The following is a 21,358-nucleotide window of genomic DNA, read 5'->3' as shown; positions in this document are numbered from 1 at the left end:
AGTATACTTTAATTATATGCATTTATGGTGTAATTACTACATTTTCGTGTCAATCCATGTTCATATTTACCGCAAACAATGCGCTGTTACTTTAATTCAGCGCTTGCAGCGGAAACTATCTGCACTGCTGCAGACGCACCACTCCTGGAACACACTGCCGCACCGCAACCGTGTGCAGTGTGAATGCTTTAATCCGTTAACATGAGCGTGGAAAAAATATGCACCGCATACACACTGCAAACAGAGTAATGTAAAACCTGGCGTTATGTGTGTGCGCTGCGAGTGTGCATTAGCGCACAGTCTAGAGGAGAGTGCAGGAGTGCTGAATGGAATGGTTAAACACTGGCAAGAATTAAAAAGAAATGCAATTTATAAACATTAGTGACGATGCGACACTGCCTCAATTGTGCAAGTGACAATTCATGTGTCAACTGTGCAGCGTGCAGTACGCTTATAGTGCAGACGCGATGTGATTTGAATCCATTTGCACATTTTGAGAGAGAAAGAGAGAGCGCGCTCAGAGATTCACTGACGCTGTTTGTGATATTATGTCTCACAGAAAGTTGTCAAATTACTTTATAGGTTATTTAATGAAGAAATATGAATTGTACCTCACCTTCAGCATTATAATTATTTTACCCACGCCGGACAGAGATTGAGACGGTGCCGCTGCATGTCGTGCCAACTGCCAAACCTCTCACAGTAGGCGCATCATCAGCTTGAGATCGGTGTTTTGACCACCGATCAAACATCCCAAAGCGATTATCGGCCGATAGTGATCGGTAGTCGATCAATCGGAGCACCCCTAGTTAAGAAACTTACATCCTCCTCTTTCCCAAGGTCGAACTCACGAGTGCTGTCTTTGAACATTGCTACGTGGTGAGGGCCTTCACTCAATGTCACCTACAGGTAAACGCATCACAATTATTATAATATTTACTGTATAATTATTGTTCATGTGTTGTTTAACTACTATATGAGTGTAGTTTGTTTAATTCACCTTGACAGGAGACCTGGTCATCATTTCTCCAGAGCCTCTGGGGAAGATCCTAGCTTGAGCTATCATCTCCAACACACTGGTCTTTCCTGCACTCTGGTCTCCAACTACCACCACCTAGTGAAGAGAAGACAGAAGCTGGTTATGTCTGAACCATTAAGAGGTGTTCCATATAACCACATAGCAGGGAAACAATTAGTTTAGTTTATTCAGTTTAGTTTATTTCAAAGATATATATATAATAAAATGCAAGAAAAAAACATATTACAGTGAAGGAAGAGGCAAAAAAACACATGGGCTTATTTAAAGCATCCACCTAAACAACATTAAACTTTCACAAAAGTATATTTTAAAAAAAAATGAAAATAACAGAAATGGAAAAGAAAAATAATACTGACTCTTGGTAGATGATCTTGAGTATTGTAGTTGGAATCATAATCTGAGAGAATGTCCAGGACCTCAGAGTACATATCAATCAAAGATTTCTGCACAGGATCAAAAACAGGAGAAATGCATCAATAAAACCCTGTGATCTGTTCTTTATGTACAGCAACGAAAAAGCCAACCATTCTAAAAAAAAAAAAAAAAAAAAAAGGTTGTTTATTGCATGTATCACTTATATGCATAATTGAAGAAAGTTAAAATCTGACCTTGACTTTTCTTTGGTGAATACCCTTGTCATCTTTCTGCAACACCACTTTCCTCAGTTCCTTATTCTCCTTTTCCAGACGCTCCAGCATCCGTTGGTACTTTAACTGCATAAGCATGAGGGAAATAGAGGATAAAATGTATATAAATCGATCATGATGAAAAGGCTACAAGGTTTAGTACGAAAAAACCTTGACAGAAACAGTCAGCTCTACTGCCTTTTCTTTTGCATTTAAATCTTTATTACAAGCAATCCTGCGGTTCATAAAGAACTTTGCTTTCCTACCTCCATGAGTGCCATCTATTATTGCCTTGTTGATCTAAAAGTGGTCTTTTCCTTTAAACCTAGCCAAAAAGCCATAGCCTATGTGTTGACTGTGAAACACAGCAGACTTTAATTATATGCATTTATGGTGTAATTACTACATTTTCGTGTCAATCCATGTTCATATTTACCGCAAACAATGCGCTGTTACTTTAATTCAGCGCTTGCAGCGGAAACTATCTCTGCACTGCTGCAGACGCACCACTCCTGGAACACACTGCCGGACCGCAACTGTGTGCAGTGTGAACACTTTAATCCGTTAACATGAGCGTGGAAAAAATATGCACCGCATACGCACTGCAAACGGAGTAATGTAAAACCTGGCGTTATGTGTGTGCGCTGCAAGTGTGCATGAGCGCACAGTCTCCAAGAGAGCATGCTGAATGGAATGGTTAAACACTGGCAAGAATTAAAAAGAAATGCAATTTATAAACATTAGTGACGATGCGACACTGCCTCAATTGTGCAATTGACATATACTGTATATAAATGTATATAAATCGATCATGATGAAAAGGCTACAAGGTTTAGTACGACAAAACCAAGGCTTAAAATCAGACACATAACTGTTAATACCTGTGTTCGAAGAAGTTCTTCCTGAAGCTGGTCAACTTTTTCTTTATCAGATGACTGAAAGCACAAGAAACAATGTAGCAGACTGTGACCATGTTATTTCTTTCAGGACAGCTGATGATCTTCCTAATATCCCCCTGTAAGAGCCATTGCACAAACAATCCACATCTCCACATGCAGTTCCAGCATGCATCCCAGCAGAGGAAAGGCAAGTTAATGCAAAGAGAAGAAATTTCCCTTCCAGGTTTTTCAAGCATTTAATTAATCATTTATTCTTTATACAAATCACCACACTTCAAAAAATTATTTGTAAAGGATGCATCAAGAGCACTGAATCATTTCTTGGCCCGCACCTGCAATGCAATTGTTGAGTACCAAATCACAGAAAAGCAGTTTTGAGGAGAGATTTGAGGAGAGAAGGACACAAAGGAAAACATCAAACACACAAACACACATCTACATAAAAAGCAAGGGTGTGTGATTTGAAATGGTATTTGTTTATTGCTAAATAAAATGTCTTTTGCCTATGTGCAGATGTAATTAGTTCTGGTGTTAGGCAGGTTATTTTTGCTGGCCAACAGCTGGAGAAAAGTGCATAGCACTCCATGTGGCAGGACAGCACACCACTCCATGCAGTGAATATTAACTGTATACGTTTAACTGTGTAAATAAATGGGTTTGCATGAGCGAGGCACAATGGATCGAGTTTGGGCTTAGCGCAAAAATTATGAAATCATACAAGTTTCACTTATTCAGCTAGCAATAGGTGGATAGCAAATGTGTTTTTACTTTCACAGTAAGAAAACATTTAGAGCAGGGGTCTTTTGAAAGATGCTTGAATAAAACAAAGCATCTTACTGTATTGTTTAAATGGATAATACATGGTTTCAAAGTCACTCAGAGTTTGATTGTTAAAAATCTAAAGAATTTCAAGTCTATGCCAGATACCATGAGGTTCAAAAGTCTGAGACCACCCTAAAAATCTGTGATTCGGTCATCATAAGTTTAGAAGTTTGCAGAAATATAAACCAAGAAATATTTCATACATAAAGAGTTTGCACTATTTCTAGGTCACCAATAAAATTAGCAAATTTATTTGATACTGATCATGTGAACCCATTTGTGCAAAAGATAATATTTACTTCCACTGAAGCTCACAAAATGCTCTTTGGAACATTAATAAATGGGGGACATTTTGCCACACTAAGGCCACATACACACTACAGCCAAAATCGGTTGTCAATTCTCCTTTTAGTGCATAATCCAGTTTTGTACACACAAATTTCAGTAATTTACGGGAGTGACAACCACATTTCACATCCGAAATGACTCCCGAAAAATGCAGGTTGTGACATTGCAGTGTATACAGAACTAAACTGAACAACTAGTTGTTAACGATGTATTTAAACGCACATCACAGTTATCTTTTCTTTATGTGTCATGCCAGAAATCACAGGATACACTTTGACTCATTAGTGCTGCCAGATCTTGCTAGAAAAAAACAACAAATGAGAGTAAGCCTATAATAAACTCAAATCCAAATTTTTTATCTTGAAACAAGCCACATATCAAAATATAGCAACCTATACCTGCCTACTTAACTCCATCAACTCATCATACAGGCACGTGGCTTCTCCTACCATTGCTATGCTGATGACACACAGCTCTATCTCTCATTTCAACCAGATGATCCAACGGTAGCTGCACAGATTTCAGACTGCCTGGCAGACATCTTGGCATGGATGAAAGAGCATCATCTACAGCTCAACCTAGCGAAGACTGAGCTTCTTGTCTTCCCTGCCACTCCAACGCTACAGCATGATTTCACCATCCAGTTAGGTTCATCAACAATTACCCCATCAAGTTCAATGAAATCTTGGTGTAATCTTCGATGACCATCTGGCTTTCGAAGACCACATTGCAAAAACTGCTCGATCTTGCATGTTTGCATTGCACAACATCAGAAAGATCAGGCCCTTCCTAACGGAGCATGCTACACAACTTCTTGTCCAGGCCCTTGTCATTTCTAGACTGGACTACTGCAATGCTCTTCTGGCTGGACTTCCATCATGCACAATCAAACCTTTACAAATGATTCAGAATGCAGCGGCACGACTGGTCTTCAATGAGCCCAAAAGAGCCCATGTTACACCTCTCTTTATCTGAGCCCATGTTACACCTCTCTTTATCTCCCTGCACTGGCTACCGATTGCGGCTCGAATCAAGTTTAAGACATTGATGCTTGCATATAGAACAGCCACAGGCTCAGCACCCTCCTACTTCCACTCACTTCTGAGAATCTACATACCCTCCAGAAGTCTGAGATCTATGAGTGAGCGACGCCTCATGGTACCATCACAGAGAGGCACAAAATCACTTTCCAGAACATTTTCGTTCACCGTTCCTAGCTGGTGGAATTAACTTCCCACCCCTATACGGAATGCTGAATCCCTGACAATTTTCATGCGACACCTGAAAACGCATCTCTTTCGTCACTATTTGACTTCATCTTAAAAAAAACTTTGCTTTCTCTTTCCTTAATCTCTCCCTGTCTAGCTTGTACTACTCTGAACAATGCCTGAAACTTTGTATTGCAAGCACTTCCTGCATTTATTTGCCTCTTTATGATGAAATGCTTATTGTATTCCTCAATTGTAAGTTGCTTTGGATAAAAGCGTCTGCTAAATGAATAAATGTAAATGTAATCAACTGGATCACTTTATGAGCAGAGCCCAAAACAACAAGTCCAAAGAAGCTTAATAAGCTTCGCTTATGGTAAGTGGACATGGCAACTCTTAATGAGTGAGCTCTACGAAGCAGTCTTTAATACATAAAACACGACGACTCTGCCGACGTTGGTTTAGTTAAAATAGGCAAACCAAATGTAATGAGTCTTTGGTCACTGTAATACTTTTGTTAAAAATACCAGACACCAAACACACAAGATGAAACTTGTGTACGTGGTCTAAGTTGTCACAACAGAAAAAAATCCATTAAAAAAAACTATTACAAGCTTTTCAGCAACATCTAAACAGTAAAATAATATTGAAATACCCTTGACCTGAGAAGAGTTTAATCTTTTTATAAAAATCTACCTATTACAAAAGTATGATATAGTAATTTTAGTTTGGATGACAGAATTCAAAGTTATTCTAATTAAAGGCAGTTTTTATTTATATGTTCAAAGAGAAAAACAGCCTTTGTGATAATTTCCCCCCAACCTGCCACAGTATCCCCCATCAAATGAAAAAAAAATGTTTTATCTAGTGGTCTCAGACTTTGGACCCCAAGGTATGGGATGCAATAAGATCACATTGAAATGTGGAAAAATCACGTAGCCATATAGATGCTCAGATCAAATTAATATACAAGTGCAGATTAAGCTCTTGCTTAGGATATGATCATTCCGAAAGGCGCCTACATTGGAGCTGCAAATTACAAAGATCTTGGATGGGTGGAGCTACTTATCTGGTTTGTAACTAGAGTATATTAAGGCTGTAGTTCTCTCACATCAGTCATTAATACCTCCACCATTCGTATTTTTTATATTCAGCTAATAAGAATTTGGGAAAAATGTATTACTAAGTGTCAAAAATTCAATATATGCTTTTAAAGGCATAAAACAGCTACAAAAGAATGGTGTGGAGCTGTCAAAGACCGGCATGAGCGCCACAGCATCAGAGGGGTGGTGGGGGAGTGGACCTTCACCTTGCATTTGGACTGCGAGGGGCTGGGGTTCGGGGCCGGGCTGGGACTGGGTTCACGCGGCGGAGGCGGAGCATTATTGGCTGCCGCCCGCCGCATCTCCTCCTCATGCTGCTGGATCTGCTGCTGAATGAGAATGAGCTCGCTGAGCAGCCCCTGCTGAGGGACGGCACAGTGACAGAGACGGGCAGTCAATCAACCTGCTTGCCAACTAATAGGAGGATATGGCAGAGCTTTTGGGAAATGGTCTGCCTCACTTTAATATACTGCTCTTGGTAATACAGTAGTTTTGAATCAAACTCAGTTATGATGAACCTAAAATCTTGAAGAGCATAAGAAAATATTTATTCACACTAATAATGTTGAATCATATTCAAGACTTGCACTCACAGTCAGTATTGTCAAGCTGCTATAATTGCAGTAAAGGCAATCCTAATAGTTTTTAATAGATGAACTAAGATCACATAAAACTACTGCTATTAATGAAAGCAGGAATTTGAGGTACAATGAGTGATTTAGTTGCAGAGCAGTGCAAAGCCTGAAGCTGGAGAGAGCAAATATTACAAGACATGTCTTTCAAAAACATGCTGCTTCTGTACATTGATATTAATTTGATTTCATAATTTTGTCTTACATTATATAGGCAAATATGTCTTTTATGCTTTAAGCTTCATTTATTTGATTAAAATGTTGTACAACTATTATTAATAGGGAAGTAACTATTATCAATATGATATCTTGTCTTGATATCGTGGTCACATGACGATATGAAATGAAAGGTCTTCCAGGCAAAAAGTGTAGTTTTTAAAATATATTTAAACTTCTTATTCTAACATAAAAGTTCTTTAAAGTTGTGTTTTGGGCCATTATGCTTTGGCACAGTATCTGTCAAACGAAATAAAACGAAAGCACAATATGGCTTATTCCCTTCATCAAGTCTGTTTTCGCTGCGCGTTTTAAAGCGAAGCGAGCACTTCATTCAGGCGATCAGCTCGTGATCTGTTCACTGTTCACAGTGAATGCAGTGAACTCGTTTATTGCATGTGCTCTGACTTTAGTGCGCATTTTGGAACGCAACAGCCACCAGTTATGCTTTATTTTCACGGCAGATGATTTCACTAGATTTGTAGTGAGATGCGTTTTTGCAAGCCTGTTTTCACTGCAGCTGGAGTTTTCCTTCAAAATAAAAGCTCTACTCTGCCGTTTCTATCAAATTAAAAGCTTTTATTTTGAATTACTGACAGCTAGCAGTTTAAATGGGTAACGTTACTGCAGTGCAAATTCAAAATATCTCTTTCAAGTGTAGAAATTAGGAAAGAAGTATTGTAATTTCCCTACTATAGTGTAAAGCAAAGATATTAGACCTATGAAATTCATTTTCATTTATTTTACAATGTAACTGTTTTACAATATATGGCTAATACTGTCATAGGAATAATAATATAAAATTATTATTATTATTATTATATTCTAATTTGTTTGGATTCCTAAAGCACCAGTGTGAATGTAATTTAGACTGAGACAGTATATCACAACTAAAAAGCGGGTTGAGTCACCTTTAAAGTTCAGGTACAAGTCAAATCACAGACTTTTTTCTTAGTTAAGTTATCTTAACTAAGAACATGGGTTGGAGCTCCTTATTTCTGAACTCTCAAAGTGTATTAGATAGAATAATTTAACGTTAAAATAGAAAACATTTTCATTTTTTCCAAGTCTTCTGTTGTCTTTTTTTTTAAACATTGCAAAAAATATCATACCGTGGACTTCATATCGAGATATTATCGTATTGTGAGATTTTGATATTGTTACATCCCTAATTATTACAATTTATAATAACTGTTTTCAACATTTAAAAATGCAATTTATTCCTGTAATGGCAAAGCTGATTTTTTTTAGCAGCCAAGGATCATTTGTGTATTACATGATCCTTCATCACACACATTACAAATTCAATCATTTTAATATGCTAATTAGGTGCTCAAGAAACATTTCTTATTTTTAATGTTTTTTTAATGTAATTTTAAAACAGCTGGGCTGCTTAATATTTTGGCGGAAACCATGCATTTATGATTCTTTGATGAACAGAAAGTTGAAAAGAACAGTATTTATTTGAAAAATAAATCTTTTGTAACATTATAAACATCTTTACTGTCATGCACAGGTATAATCAATTTAATGCATCCTTGCTGAACAGAAGTTTAAATACGCTAATATGCTAATAAAATATGCTAATATGAAAAACTTAAACTAGTGCTACTCTAAACTGAAGTGTTTAGTTTCACTGCAGACAATAAGGGATTTATGAGTGAGGAAACAGAAAATGAGAAGAAGAAAAAAACAAAACTGACATCAAACATTAAAATATCAAGGAGTGAATTGCTCTCAGAGAAGCAATATTTTTAGAGAAAGTGTAATGATCATGACGGACAAACACGTAGCTGAAAAAGACAGAACTTAATCTCCTGCAACAAGAGTTTTAATGCAGTTGCAGGACAAAATATGTGAACCTACTGCTGGGATACAAACATATCTCTAATAGCCTTGATGCTCATCTGTCATTGGTTCATCATGTAAATGGAGAAAAAGAGACATCTGGCCTTTAGTGTACACTGAGAGAGACATTTCTTTCAAAGAATGTGAATATATCCAAAAGAGGTAAATTATCAAGAGCAACATGCAGACTAGAGCACTGCTCACAAATAATTAAAAAAAAAAAAAAAAAAGCAGCTTCACTTCAGCATTAGCCAGTTGCAACAAGCTACTAAAACAGTGTCCATATTTAGCAGGACTACAAAAGTGCACGATAGCCATTGACCAATGGTGTCTGTCTTTTGCAGTAAATTTTCAAAACAGATGCACAGCGGTTAGCAACTTAGTTAATGCTGAAAAACACAGCTAAGCAGAAAAATGCAGGTAAAGAAACTTAAGCTGCCTTAATTATTATAATGGCTGGAAATACAAAAGGATCGTCATATATCATGGGTAAGCTTAAGCATTCAGAAAACAGAGTCATTTACCTTCTTAAACTGTTTATCACTACTGTCAGACATGGCTGCAGAAGTTGGTGGGATATCTGTTGCTCTCAGGGTTGATTCACCTGTGGTTTCTGGGAAAAAAAAAAAAACATGCAAATGCAAATTGTTTTTCCCCTTCTTGAAACACACATTTAGCATTTAGAAAAAGAATTGCATGTCAAGTGACAATAAAAATTTGCATGCAAAAGCATATTATTAGCTTGCATTTTAAAGTAATTACATTGTCACCATATCCCAAAGAGACTCAAAGGTTTGAAAAGTAAATGGCGCAAATGTGCTTGATAAAAATTTGTAAATAATATAGGCACACTTTTAGAAGACCATATAATAGAACGTAATATCATAGTTTTGTAGTGTGGTGATGAGAAAATATGTGTAATCTGCTATAGAAAACATGAACATTATATAAAATGCAGGTGTAAACAATCACTCCTTGTCTAAGATGCTAAGAAGAAAATCAGATTAGATATTCAGTAAGTGTACTTTTCAAAACTCTTGAGCTGTAAGAACTTCAAACATATAGGATAAATTAGTCATGACAATGGAAAGAGAGAAAGAGACAAACACAGGGAATGGCCCACAAAATCTTAAGAGAAGAGAAGGTGAAGTCAAGGGACCAAGTGGCAAGACAATTAAAATCAGAGTAATCACACATTTACAGATGCTGTTAGTGTCTGGAACTGCATCTGTAACTGACCCATGTTAACTGAATGCTTTAGCATCCAATTTATTCTTGGCTAAATTATAAGAAGTCAAACTAATTAACACTTGAGTCTTTGTAATCTAAATATAGTCTTTGTAATCTAAACTAAATATACACTAGCATTAAAACGCTTGTGGTCAGTAAGATTTTTTTTTTTATTAATGCATTTAATTAGCAAAGATGTATTAAATTGATCATAAGTGACAGTAGGCACATTTACATTGTTACAAAAAAAATCTCCTTTGAACTTTTTATTCATCAAAAAATGCCGAGTAAAAGTATCATAGTTTCCACAAAAGTATTAAGCAGCACAATCGTTTTCAATTGTGATAAGAAATGTTTCTTGGGCACCAAATTAGCATATCATAATGACTTATGAAAGATCACATGACTATGAAAGCTTACCGACCCCAAACTTTTGAAAGCTAATGTAAACAGCAACACAACACTGTAACGCAGTGTGATTTATGTTTTCAAATTGAGTTTCTGTGACAAAGTAGCAGCTGACTAATAACATTATTATGATATTTTAGAGATCATTTCCTTTGATAAAGGGTTTTGCTGGTCCATCCTTAGAGGCGCACACACCATCAACTTAAATCCATTTTACATCAGTGCAGCAGCGTAGGAGGAATCGGGGCACGCCAAGTGAGGCGTTTACACACCTAATAACAGACGCAGACCAGAAGCTCCATTGACTTCACTACCCAAACCTGTGAAAAACGTGAAGGGAGGGAGAGGAGGAGGGAGGAACAAGAGGAACAAATGAAATGAAAATAAAATAAAGACCGTAGGAAAAGCGTGAAGAGCTCATTCCATTGCACACTGGATTGGGTTTCTAACAGAAGAGCAGTGTCAGCACTGTATACTGAAAAATATGTTAATGCAAACAAATAACTCTGACTGATGTTATCAATCTTAAATCATATAATCATTAGGAAGATGCTGATTGTATATACTGTATATGAAAGTGATTATAAGCAGTGCACAGATGTTTTAAAACAGAATGTACAGAATATTCTAATTCATTCAGTTGATAGAAATCACAAGACCCCAAGGTTAGATTTAGTACCTTTCAGCTTTAGAAATCTTAACATTCACACACGCATTAACATACACTGACATTTACGAAAAATAACATTGCAGTGCATTAAGTTTTTTTTTGGGGGGGGGGCGGGAATTCAAAATAGATAATACAAATCAAACTAAAAAGACACAACATTCACTTTAAACTTAATAAAGAGGGAAATTGGTTATATGGCCCAATTTTTTTTTTTTTTTTATTAAGAAATTGACACAACCATTCAAAAGTTTAAGGTCAGTAAAAAATGTTCCTGTTTTTGAAAGAACTGCCTTATTCTCACCAAAGCTACATTTATTTGATCTTTTTATTTATTTGAGCAAAAAAAAAATATTGTGACATTATTAAAATTTAAAATAACTTTTGTCTCTTTCAATTAATATTTTAAATTGTAATTCATTCCTGAGACTACAAAGGTAAATGTTCTTTAAGCAACTATTACTCGAGTGTTGAAAAACAGTAGTGCTGCTTTATTTTTGTGGAAACCATGATACATTTTTTCAGGATTCTTTGAAAAATAAAAAAAGCTTAAATAAATTGTAACATTATAAATGCAGGGATTAAAGTTCCGTCGCTACGACGGATTTCCGTCAGTTCATAAAGACAGTCACTTGCTTCATTCCTGAATGATTCAGCTGTTCGAACGAATCAATTGAATGAATGATTCAGTGATAAAATCAGTGACTTGATTTAGTTTCATTTTTAGCGTATAATTTCAGTTATTTGAATCATATTTCTGTATTCAAAATTTTATATTTAAAACATTAATCTCCACATGAATTTATGAATTTAATTGCACTCATGCCACCTCTGAGCCGCATTAAACGTCTGAAAATGTACCTACAAGCCACTTTTGTGTTCTTCTGTGCCACCTCTGTAGAACAAATTAATTTATTAATACTAATTTCATATGATTGGTAACTTATTTGTCTTATTCTACATATTGTTTTAAATAGAAATTTTAAAAAGATTATAAACATACATTTTTGAATTTGACAGATGAAAATGATGCCATTACAAAGGCAAAAAGAAAATACTCCTGTAAGTCACTTTAAAGAGTTAAATGTCACCTCGTATTAGGAAGGCTAATTTTTGATCAGAATTTTTGATTATTGATCAGAAGGTGCTCCTAAATTTTTAAATTAGGAGGACAAGCGCACTTAATTACAAGAAGAAAAAACACAGAAATATGATTTAAATAACTGAAATTATATGCTAAAAATTAAACTAAATCCGCCGGCAGATGGCGGCAAGTCACTGATTTTATCACTGAATCATTCATTCAATTGATTCGTTCGAACAGCTGAATCATTCAGGAATGAAGCAAGTGACTGTCTTTATGAACTGACGGAAATCCGTCGTAGCGACGGAACTTTAATCCCTGTAAATGCCTTTAATGACACTTTTGATCAATTTAATGCAACCTCACTGAATAAAAGCATTCGTTTTTTTTTTTTTCTTTACTGACCACAACCATTTGAACAGCAATATATATTTTTAATGAATCATTACATTTTTATTTAACACAATTTTTCCCCTGTATTCCATTTGTGTCCATCATGAGGTGCGTTAAAAGGACATTGCTTACCACTAGAGAGGAGGCTCTTCAGGAAGGTGAAGTTCTCTCTGATCTTTTCCATATCAGGTAATAGTTTGGCTATCTCTTCTAGTTCAGGCAAAGCACTGGCTAGCTTGCCTTTATTCGGGGACACAGAAATAACATTCACAGCATATAAACAGAAAGTCAACACCACAAAATAATTTGCAACTGCAGCATATGCATATGTTAAAGGGGTCCTATTATGCTCTTTTACAAAGTCTAGATTTTGTTTTGGGGGTGTACTAGAACAGGCTCTCATACTAGGTTGTTTGAAAAACACATTATTTTTCACATATTTTACATTATTACAACACCTCTCTCCCCAGTCTGGCATGAACGGCTCGAATAGTTCCTGTATCAAATGAAAGCCCGCCTTCTGAAATATGTCTCCGACATAGTGATAACACTCATTGCCTTCTCTAGTGCAGCTCAACCAGGTCTCGTCCCATTCGTCGATATTTGTGATATCACAAATCCCGGAAAATATGCGTTGTAGTCCAAACGAGTCGTTCTTTGTTTTTGAAAAGTGATTTCTGTTAAATAAAATATCTCCTTTTGAAGTGGACTTTGAGTTTTGTAAATTTGCAGATCTTTTTTATTCTCAAACAGCAACATTACAGACTAACTAAAGTTGAAAAAGTGAAAAAGCATAATAGGACCCCTTTAAACAGGTTTGATCAGAATATGATTCTACAAATTACTTACCTAAATCAATATTTTCACTCAGCTCCCAAACAAAGTCTGGCACAATCCATGTGTATTGGCTCATATCAGGAAGCATATCTTTCCATTCATCGTAAGTCTGGAAACAAACAAAACAGACAGGCTACATTGACTAGCGATGCACTAATAAATCTTTTACCTGATACCAACAGTCAATAGTATTTTTCTGTTGACAACTGATTTGATGGCTGAAACTATAAAAAAAAAATGTTTTTTTTAAATCAGACAAATAGCAAACTGAAAGTGTAAAAATTCAGATTGAACCTTATTGTGGACTCTGAATTTGCAAGTAAAACGACCTTGAGCCAGTCATTTCATATGCACAACACAACCACCAACTACTTAAACATACCTTTTTTGCTGTATATCCACCTCCAACTGCTGAGCCCAGCAAGATGTACCTCAGTTTCAGCAGTCTGGCAGCAAGACGGGCCACTAAGAAGGACCGGTGCTGTTGATAGCCATGGCCTCCTGATCGGGATTTGAGAGGACGCATGGGGAGCCTGGAGAGAGACGTGTAATGGCGGGCAGCTGAGCAGTGAGGTGGTCTTTGTGGATTGTTGTTAGCAGAGTAGCGGTGATGGATGGCACGGGAGAGTGGGTGCAGTTTCTGCAGCGGAACTCTGAACTTCACCCCCATTCTGGACGGAAGCAGATTCTTGCAGGCAATGCTGGAGAGAGAAGAACAATGTGATCATTCTGTCACATTTACACACTTCTGAGTCATACATGACATTTATAATAATACTTGAAGAATTTAGCCTTTATTGTTGAAATGCATGGCTCAAGAGTACGGATGCGATTTGCGATTACAAGAGTCAATTTATAGCTGTTATCCAGTAACACTAGAGTTTTCTGTAAATAAAACAGATATAAACATTTAATGAAAAAAATATCAATCTATTTCTGACATAAGGATATAAAATATACCAAAAAATCAGAAAATGTTGGCTGGTTTCTGTCAGACGCACGCTGCACGCAAAACAGCATATGACACAAGGTCCCAGTTTTGACAGCTGTGTTAATAGACCACTAAATACCTGAAAAAGTCATCTTGAGTGATTATAAATACATTTTTAAGCAAGAACGCAAATAAAAGAACTCAAGAGTCAGGACAGTTCGTGGTTCCTATAACAATTTTCCAATGGCTAGAGCGTTACAAAATGGGGGAAAGAATATGTCAAATTAGACAGCTATTAATACTATATTGATACGCCCATTCATATGATATCAATGTAGAAATTTCGTTAAAAAATCTAGTTAATGCAAAAGTGATTTCAGTTGTGAAAAGTGGGTCGGTGTTTTGGGTGGTGTAGTGTAACGTTAGCCTGTCAGTGTCATTTACGAAACGATACCAGCTAATAGTAGTCATTAAGAGCTAATCCTCACAGTTCACACGTATAAATATAGATTAGATGTGATAAGCCATTTTATATTGATACATCAAATCACCTAACGTTAGTTTCCAGTCTACTGTATCTGCGTTAAATTCAGTAGCTGCTGCAAACGTGCTGCTTTACTTACCAGGTAACTACACTTCCGGCTCGTAACATCCTGCTATTAGCAACTAATAGCAAATATAGGTGTCTATCAGATCGCTTTCCGATATAAAATTCAATTCATCTTTCCAAATGGGGCACTTAGGTTAGCTGCGTGGCTAACAAGGGCATACAAGCAGGCGATCACCAGCGTCAAGAAAGTAGTTCCTGGTCCACAGCGTGACGTCATGTTTTCAAAATAAAAGTAAAAAAAAAAAAAAAAGATAAGAGTCACAAGGACTTTTAATCGCGTCATTAAACTGGTCTATCAATCTATTTTTATAAAATGAAATTAAACTTTTCTTTTTCTGGCAGTAACTGTGTATTATTAATTTATTTTATTAATTTCTTTTTTTTTTTTTTTTCACAAATTTCTTAACACTTTGCCTATATTTGAAGTGTTTCTTGCTGAGACTTCCCATACTATAAAATCTCTTAAACAAGAATTAGAATAACAAATACCTTAAGGGCTATGATTATCTTATATTTCTTACTAATTGAGGTGTACTTTTTTTTTACATGTTTGTATTTTCCCTTTCCCTTTTTGTTTTATGATGCAATTCACTGCAGTGTAGTTTATTTGCAATTGAAACGTGAAAGAGAAACTAAAAAAGCTAGGCTTAGTTTACTTAATGTTCATATTCTCTGTTTACAGAATTGCAACACTTTGTTTATTATTTATTTATTTTATTTGACTTATTTTTTATTTATATATGCAATATCATTTAAAAAATAAGATAAAAGATAAAACACCACCAAAACTCAATGATTTATAAATTACATTATATTCTCACAAATAAAGTAGCTTTAAGTAGCAGTCAGATATTTGATTAATATGATTTCATCACAGTATATAGACATGGCATTTCCTAAATGCGTTTCCTTCGTTTTAAATTAAGCATTCTTTATTTACTAAAATCTTTGCTTATTAAGAGGGTAATGAAACCTACAAAGGTCAACAATAAAGTAGGATATTACAAGACTTAATCAAGTCCAATTAATAGGCAATCCTTCTGAGATTACTTGGATAAGAATAAGGTAAAGTTCTATTTATGATTGCAGTACAAATATATTCCACTAGAGGGACATATGTGACAGTGTAAAATGGATAGATGCTATTGACCGACTGGCTTTAACCTTTATATCTGAAACTTAAGATTTACCAAAATGACTTTAGAATTAAAACTTCAGTCATTCTCACTGATGAAGGTAAGCTAAAGATGGAATATATTATTTTCTGTAATGAATGCCCCCTGTCAGGTGAACAAAGACTGTACTGTGACAAGGTCAAATTTTATTAAACTGGTGGTGCTCTTTGTTCTGGTTCTGGACTATGAATAGTGTATAGACAAGTTTTTCAGGCCCATTGCATGTGCTTATCATGTAACCTCTTTGGATGATGCCACAATATTGAAATATTATAGACTGCCTATTGTATGAAAGTGGGGGGGGGGATAGAAACAAGTTTTCACTCAGAAATTGCTGTTATATGAAGCACACACATATATGTAGATTTTAGTTTATATATTATATATAGGCTCCTCATAGATATGTTGATTAAAATACAAGCTTGATTTTACATTTTCCAAAAATCAGATTTCAAAACAGTGTGCATGTTCAGTAGTCAAAAAAGTCTGCTACACTGTCTAGGCGCTCTGGTTGATACATGATGTAAAATGTCAATTGAATGCACACTGCCATAGCAAGTTTAGATCAATCATAGCTCTTGGCTAGAACACGAGACATGATCAATTTGTGTTTGCACTAGTAACGCAGTTATGAGACAGGGCCAAGGCTGCTGTCTCCCTGTATACGTTCAGCCTATAAGTGCCAGGGTCTCTTCACTCATCTTTCAGTGAAGGTTAAGGCCCTTCAAAACTCAAAATCTGATGCACACACTGAAAATATATTCATATTACATACACCATTGCTCCTATGTAAACTATTGTTACTTGCAATTTCAGGATTGACTCCTGTATTCCATACAAAGAAAGGAGTTCATTCCCACATATAAATGCTGTTGTCATCAAACCTCGGATTGTATATGTGACCTCCAGACAATTGCTTATACTGCACATATGATTGAACACAACCAGGATTGGCTCCCATTTTAGAAACACTCTGTCCTTTTTGGACCTTAAGTTCATTATTCAGAGCTCTGTTTAGAAACCAAGAACAAATATTGTCCTCTCTGCTTTTTTTTTAGATAGGTGAATATGGGCTATTTTAGTGTAAGAAAACACCTGAAATAGAACCACAAACAGAGGGGCCTTTATGTAGTCAAATAAATCAGTTTCATCCAGGTTTGCATTGAAACTGGGGACAAGACTGTTTTAATAATATACAGTATTCATCCATGTTTAATTGCTCTTTTTGTCAAGAAGTAGTTGTATTCGGTCACACTCAACTCAACACTGAAAGGCCTCTTTTACTTGTTATCCACATAAAATATGATTCACGAATCAGCTTTAAACCCTTAAGAGTGTTATAATCTAAATTATGTGAATACCTACATAGGATAGCGGGATAATAAGATTAAGATCCTTGAATAGCTAAAGAGATGGTCATTCAGAATTATTTGATTAGAAGCAACTTGTGTTGGTGTATGTATAAGGACACAGTCCTCAAGGGTTGGGTTAGTCTAAAACCATTACCCAAAGGTGACAACAGGTCTTTCTGACACAATCACAATACTTGCAACACCTGAGAGATCACATTTTGTATATTTTTAATTACATTTATTGGATAAGGAGCTACAATGTTTTTTTTTTCTTCTGTTAGAAACAGTCTATCGAAGAACATAATATTTACAGTAATTTCTTAGTTTTGGGCTGATGTTAAATTATGAAATTATCTTCAGCTCTTTTTTATACTGTACTTTTATTCATATTATTCACACACACACACACGTGTATACACTTATATGCTCTTCTGTTCAAAGATTCTATCACTTCTATTCTATTCTTTTTCTTTCTTTCTTTCTTTTTAGGAAATTAAAACTTTTATTTAGCACTGAATGCACTAAATTGTTACAGTAAAGACTTTTACATTGTTACAAAAAATATATATTAAGCAGCACAACTGTTTTCAACATTGATAATAATTGAAAATGTTTCTTAAGCACCAAATCAGCATATTAGAATGATTTCTAAATAATCATGTGACACTGAAGACTGGCGTAATGGCTGCTGATATTCAGCTTTTTAATAAAATGAATTAATTACAATTTAAAAGATATTAAAATAAAAAACTCATTTTAAATTGTAAAAATATTTCACAATATTACTTTCTGTCTCTCTCTCTTCTCTCTCTCTCTCTGAAAGAGTTTTAAATCTTAAGTCTCTCTCTCTCTCTCTCTCTCTCTCTCTCTCTCTCTCTCTCTCTGTCTTTGTGTACTGGTATTCTCTATGTTATGGGGACCACAAGGATAATACCAGTCAATTTTGAAAATGTTGACCTTGTGGGGACAAAAAAGCTAGTAAATCTGTTTTCCTTGTGTGTGTGTGTGTGTGTGTGTGTGTTTGTATTTATACATAAAATGCTAGCTATGAAAATTGCCTTTGCCTTAGACAAAGGAATTTCCACAAAAGAAAAAAATAAAGAATTTTCCTGTGTACAATGTTAGAATCCAAAGTTGCACCCATATGTACATTCAGCAGATCTGTTTTAGTCATGACTAATGCAGGTCATTTTCTTTGCTGAGCACAAGGAATAACATAAATAAATAGGCGTAGTGTGACCCAGAATTCACATAGTTCACACAACAACACTACCCTTCTGATTAAGGGCAAGGTACACGCCCAGGAATGTTGTCAGGACCCGGAGCTTTGCGTGCATTGATCCTGTTTGACATATCAAACAGACATGGCCACAGGTGTTGTGTATCATCAGTGTCTCTGGCCTCTCATACTGTACGCTCTGCTGCCCCAGAGTCCAGCGGTGGGAACAACTGGAGCAGGACAGTAGACGAGGCTTGAGGGTGGTTGCTGTGTGCCCCATATTGCTTCTTCCTGAAGGGGAGGGGGTTTATCATATTCTAAAATGGGGTCAGCTGAAAATACATGGGCTATTGAACGTGCAGCTGCAAAATTTAGAAAGTGAGGCTAATTTGTGAATGGCTAAATGTTGTGCATTTTGCAAATATATGGTGGAGCACACATAATCGGATATGATTAATGATTAATTTGGGAATCATTATGTATTAAAAGGATAGTTAACTCAAAAATAAAATGTTGTTGTTTACTCACCCTCGTTTTGTTCTAAACCGCTATGCATTTCTTCTGTGCAACACAAAAGATATTAAAAAAATGGGATCCAAAGCTGTTCAAAATATCTTCAGTAACACTTTGGTTAAAGCCTTTATATAATGTCTTATAAAAGTGTTTTAATGCAATGTAATGCACCTTATAATGCACTGTATGATATTACAAATCATTGTAACCGCAGTTATAATAATAATACTTACAGTACCTATTAGCTTTAGAAATGATCATGCATTAAAAACATGACATATAATGCATTAAAAACATAACAAACAACCAATTTCAGATATAACAAAGAATCTGCATATTACAATGCATTTCAACTTTGGTTACAGTTATTAATGAAAAGATATAATACTTTACAACATACATTATATATACCTATATAATGATTTATAAAGGCTTCAACTGTTACCCAACTGATATTGCTGCCCTAGTGGTTATACTGCAAAGCATTTGTCATGATTAGAACAAAGTCTAGCCATTGCATTCGATGGATGCCATCTGCATTGATTAACAGTCTTACTCTACTCATTGTCAGACAGTACTGAAGCATAAATACATGATCACACTGACTCTCTAACACATACTGGTTCTCGCCTGCAGTAGTCCATAATTATTGACAGGTTTGATGTGCTCAGTGAGTGGAAAGTATGGGAGAATTGGAGTTGCACAGAGTGTGTGACTAACTCCCACCCTCCCTTCCACCCCCAGGCCCACTGCTCTGTAATGGAAAGATTAAAAGCAGAGCACCAACCCAAAAACACCGTCCTCTCCCTCTCCCTCTCTCTCTCTCTCTCTCTCTCTCTGTCATTGTCTATCCAGCTCGCCCTCTCTCTCCTATACCTCCCTCCCGCCTCTATATTATATTCTCCTCCCTCTCTCATGTTAAATAGATTACAGGGGATTCACTTATTTAAAGACTTCGACAAAAGCTGTGTGTGCATATTTTTGGGTCGGCTTAGAGCAATTAAACCCACACATTGTGAGCACCTAACTGGAGGAATCTAATTACAACCTACCAAGCCAAACCCAGCCCATCCTACACAGTCTGGAGTCTGGACCTCACATTGCCTTCCACTAAAGAGTTCCTCAGAAGCTCCAGGACAACATCAGCAGCAGCCTCGTCTGACCCAGCTGGATCATCGTACGCCGGCTGCAGCCTGGTGCGTTTTTTCTTTGCAGGAGACAGGAGCCTCACCGAGAGCTCCGCACACCAGTTCCCAAGCTGTCTCTTCGGCTGCTTCCCGCGATTACTATGGACAATGACGAGGACGATGATGGGAACTTCACCAAGTGGATGAGCAGTTACTGGGGGCATGGGGAGGAGCACGCCAAAGAAAGGAAGAGGAGTTTTAGGAGGCCCTCGCGCAACAAAGCTGACCGCCGTGCCTCTTTGCCCTGCATGGTAAGGTAGTGATCACACATGTGGAATTAAGAGAATGGGAATTATCAGAAATGCAATATATGTAACTGCACAATACTAAACCAAACCCAGATTGGATTAAACAGTAAGAGTTTCCTGTTATAAAATTGATAGTTCCTACTGATTAGACGAACTATATTCAAAGTCATTGTAAAATGAGCCAACAGTTCAGATAATATAATATAATATTCAAAAATAATCATAAACTATAAATATATTATAATTATAAATGTATAATATTAAATACAAATAACAAATATTATATGTGTAATTTAAAATCATTTTTAATACTTTTAATTTTTTTATTTATAATAATTAAATATTATTTTATATTGATTAAAATTGTTCAATTTAAAATTCTAATTTGACAATCCATGTTCAAAGTCGTTATGAAATGAGCCAAGCCAACAACTACATCGCTTGGCAGAAATATTGCCAAATAATTTCATTTATTTCAAAGGTCCTTACAGCCTACAACAGCAAAAAATAAATACATACATACATACATACAAACATAAAAATAACAGAACCACACTTAAGCAAATAAATACAGTAAACAATAGGATAAAAATGACCGCTTCATGTCATGGCTGCCTCACCACCTCAAATGTGCATTATCGTCTAATAATTCAATGGCCTATCGTCAATTATTCGTTACATATAATATTCAGCAATGATCATAAATTATAAATATATGCTAATTATAAATGTATAATATAAAATAATTATTTTATATATAATA

At 35.8% G+C, this 21,358-nt stretch overlaps 2 protein-coding genes across 10 annotated transcripts in view; one reads left to right on the top strand and one right to left on the bottom strand.

Moving 5' to 3' along the window:
* Positions 1-15,096, bottom strand: part of opa1 (OPA1 mitochondrial dynamin like GTPase) — a 42,739-nt gene extending 27,643 nt beyond the window's left edge. The window contains exons 1-12 of one of the 5 annotated variants that reach the window (XM_016467201.1): positions 14,915-15,096; positions 13,743-14,061; positions 13,373-13,469; positions 12,656-12,763; positions 10,652-10,699; positions 9,266-9,354; positions 6,252-6,407; positions 2,547-2,600; positions 1,648-1,752; positions 1,396-1,482; positions 1,001-1,114; positions 823-903 (exon numbers count right to left, since the gene is read on the bottom strand). In XM_016467201.1, coding sequence (XP_016322687.1) covers positions 823-903; positions 1,001-1,114; positions 1,396-1,482; positions 1,648-1,752; positions 2,547-2,600; positions 6,252-6,407; positions 9,266-9,354; positions 10,652-10,699; positions 12,656-12,763; positions 13,373-13,469; positions 13,743-14,061; positions 14,915-14,943 — 1,287 coding nt within the window. In that variant the 5' untranslated portion in view covers positions 14,944-15,096. The remainder of the gene's footprint in view (positions 1-822; positions 904-1,000; positions 1,115-1,395; positions 1,483-1,647; positions 1,753-2,546; positions 2,601-6,251; positions 6,408-9,265; positions 9,355-10,651; positions 10,700-12,655; positions 12,764-13,372; positions 13,470-13,742; positions 14,062-14,914) is intronic. The other 4 variants (XM_016467202.1, XM_016467204.1, XM_016467203.1 and 1 more) reach the window with 4 other exon arrangements.
* Positions 15,097-20,011: 4,915 nt separating this feature from the next.
* The window catches only part of LOC107673618 (probable E3 ubiquitin-protein ligase XERICO), a 9,099-nt gene continuing 7,752 nt past the window's right edge, over positions 20,012-21,358 (top strand). For all 5 annotated transcript variants that reach the window (XM_016467284.1, XM_016467283.1, XM_016467281.1 and 2 more), the window contains exon 1: positions 20,012-20,598. In XM_016467284.1, the coding sequence (XP_016322770.1) occupies positions 20,449-20,598 (150 nt within the window). In that variant the 5' untranslated portion in view covers positions 20,012-20,448. The remainder of the gene's footprint in view (positions 20,599-21,358) is intronic.

This window comes from Sinocyclocheilus anshuiensis, unplaced genomic scaffold (genome assembly GCF_001515605.1).
Source record: "Sinocyclocheilus anshuiensis isolate Anshui unplaced genomic scaffold, SAMN03320099.WGS_v1.1 scaffold44, whole genome shotgun sequence".
NCBI lineage: Eukaryota > Metazoa > Chordata > Actinopteri > Cypriniformes > Cyprinidae > Sinocyclocheilus > Sinocyclocheilus anshuiensis.
The sequence above is the reverse complement of the archived record's forward strand: the minus strand, read 5'-3'. Positions and strand labels throughout refer to the sequence as shown.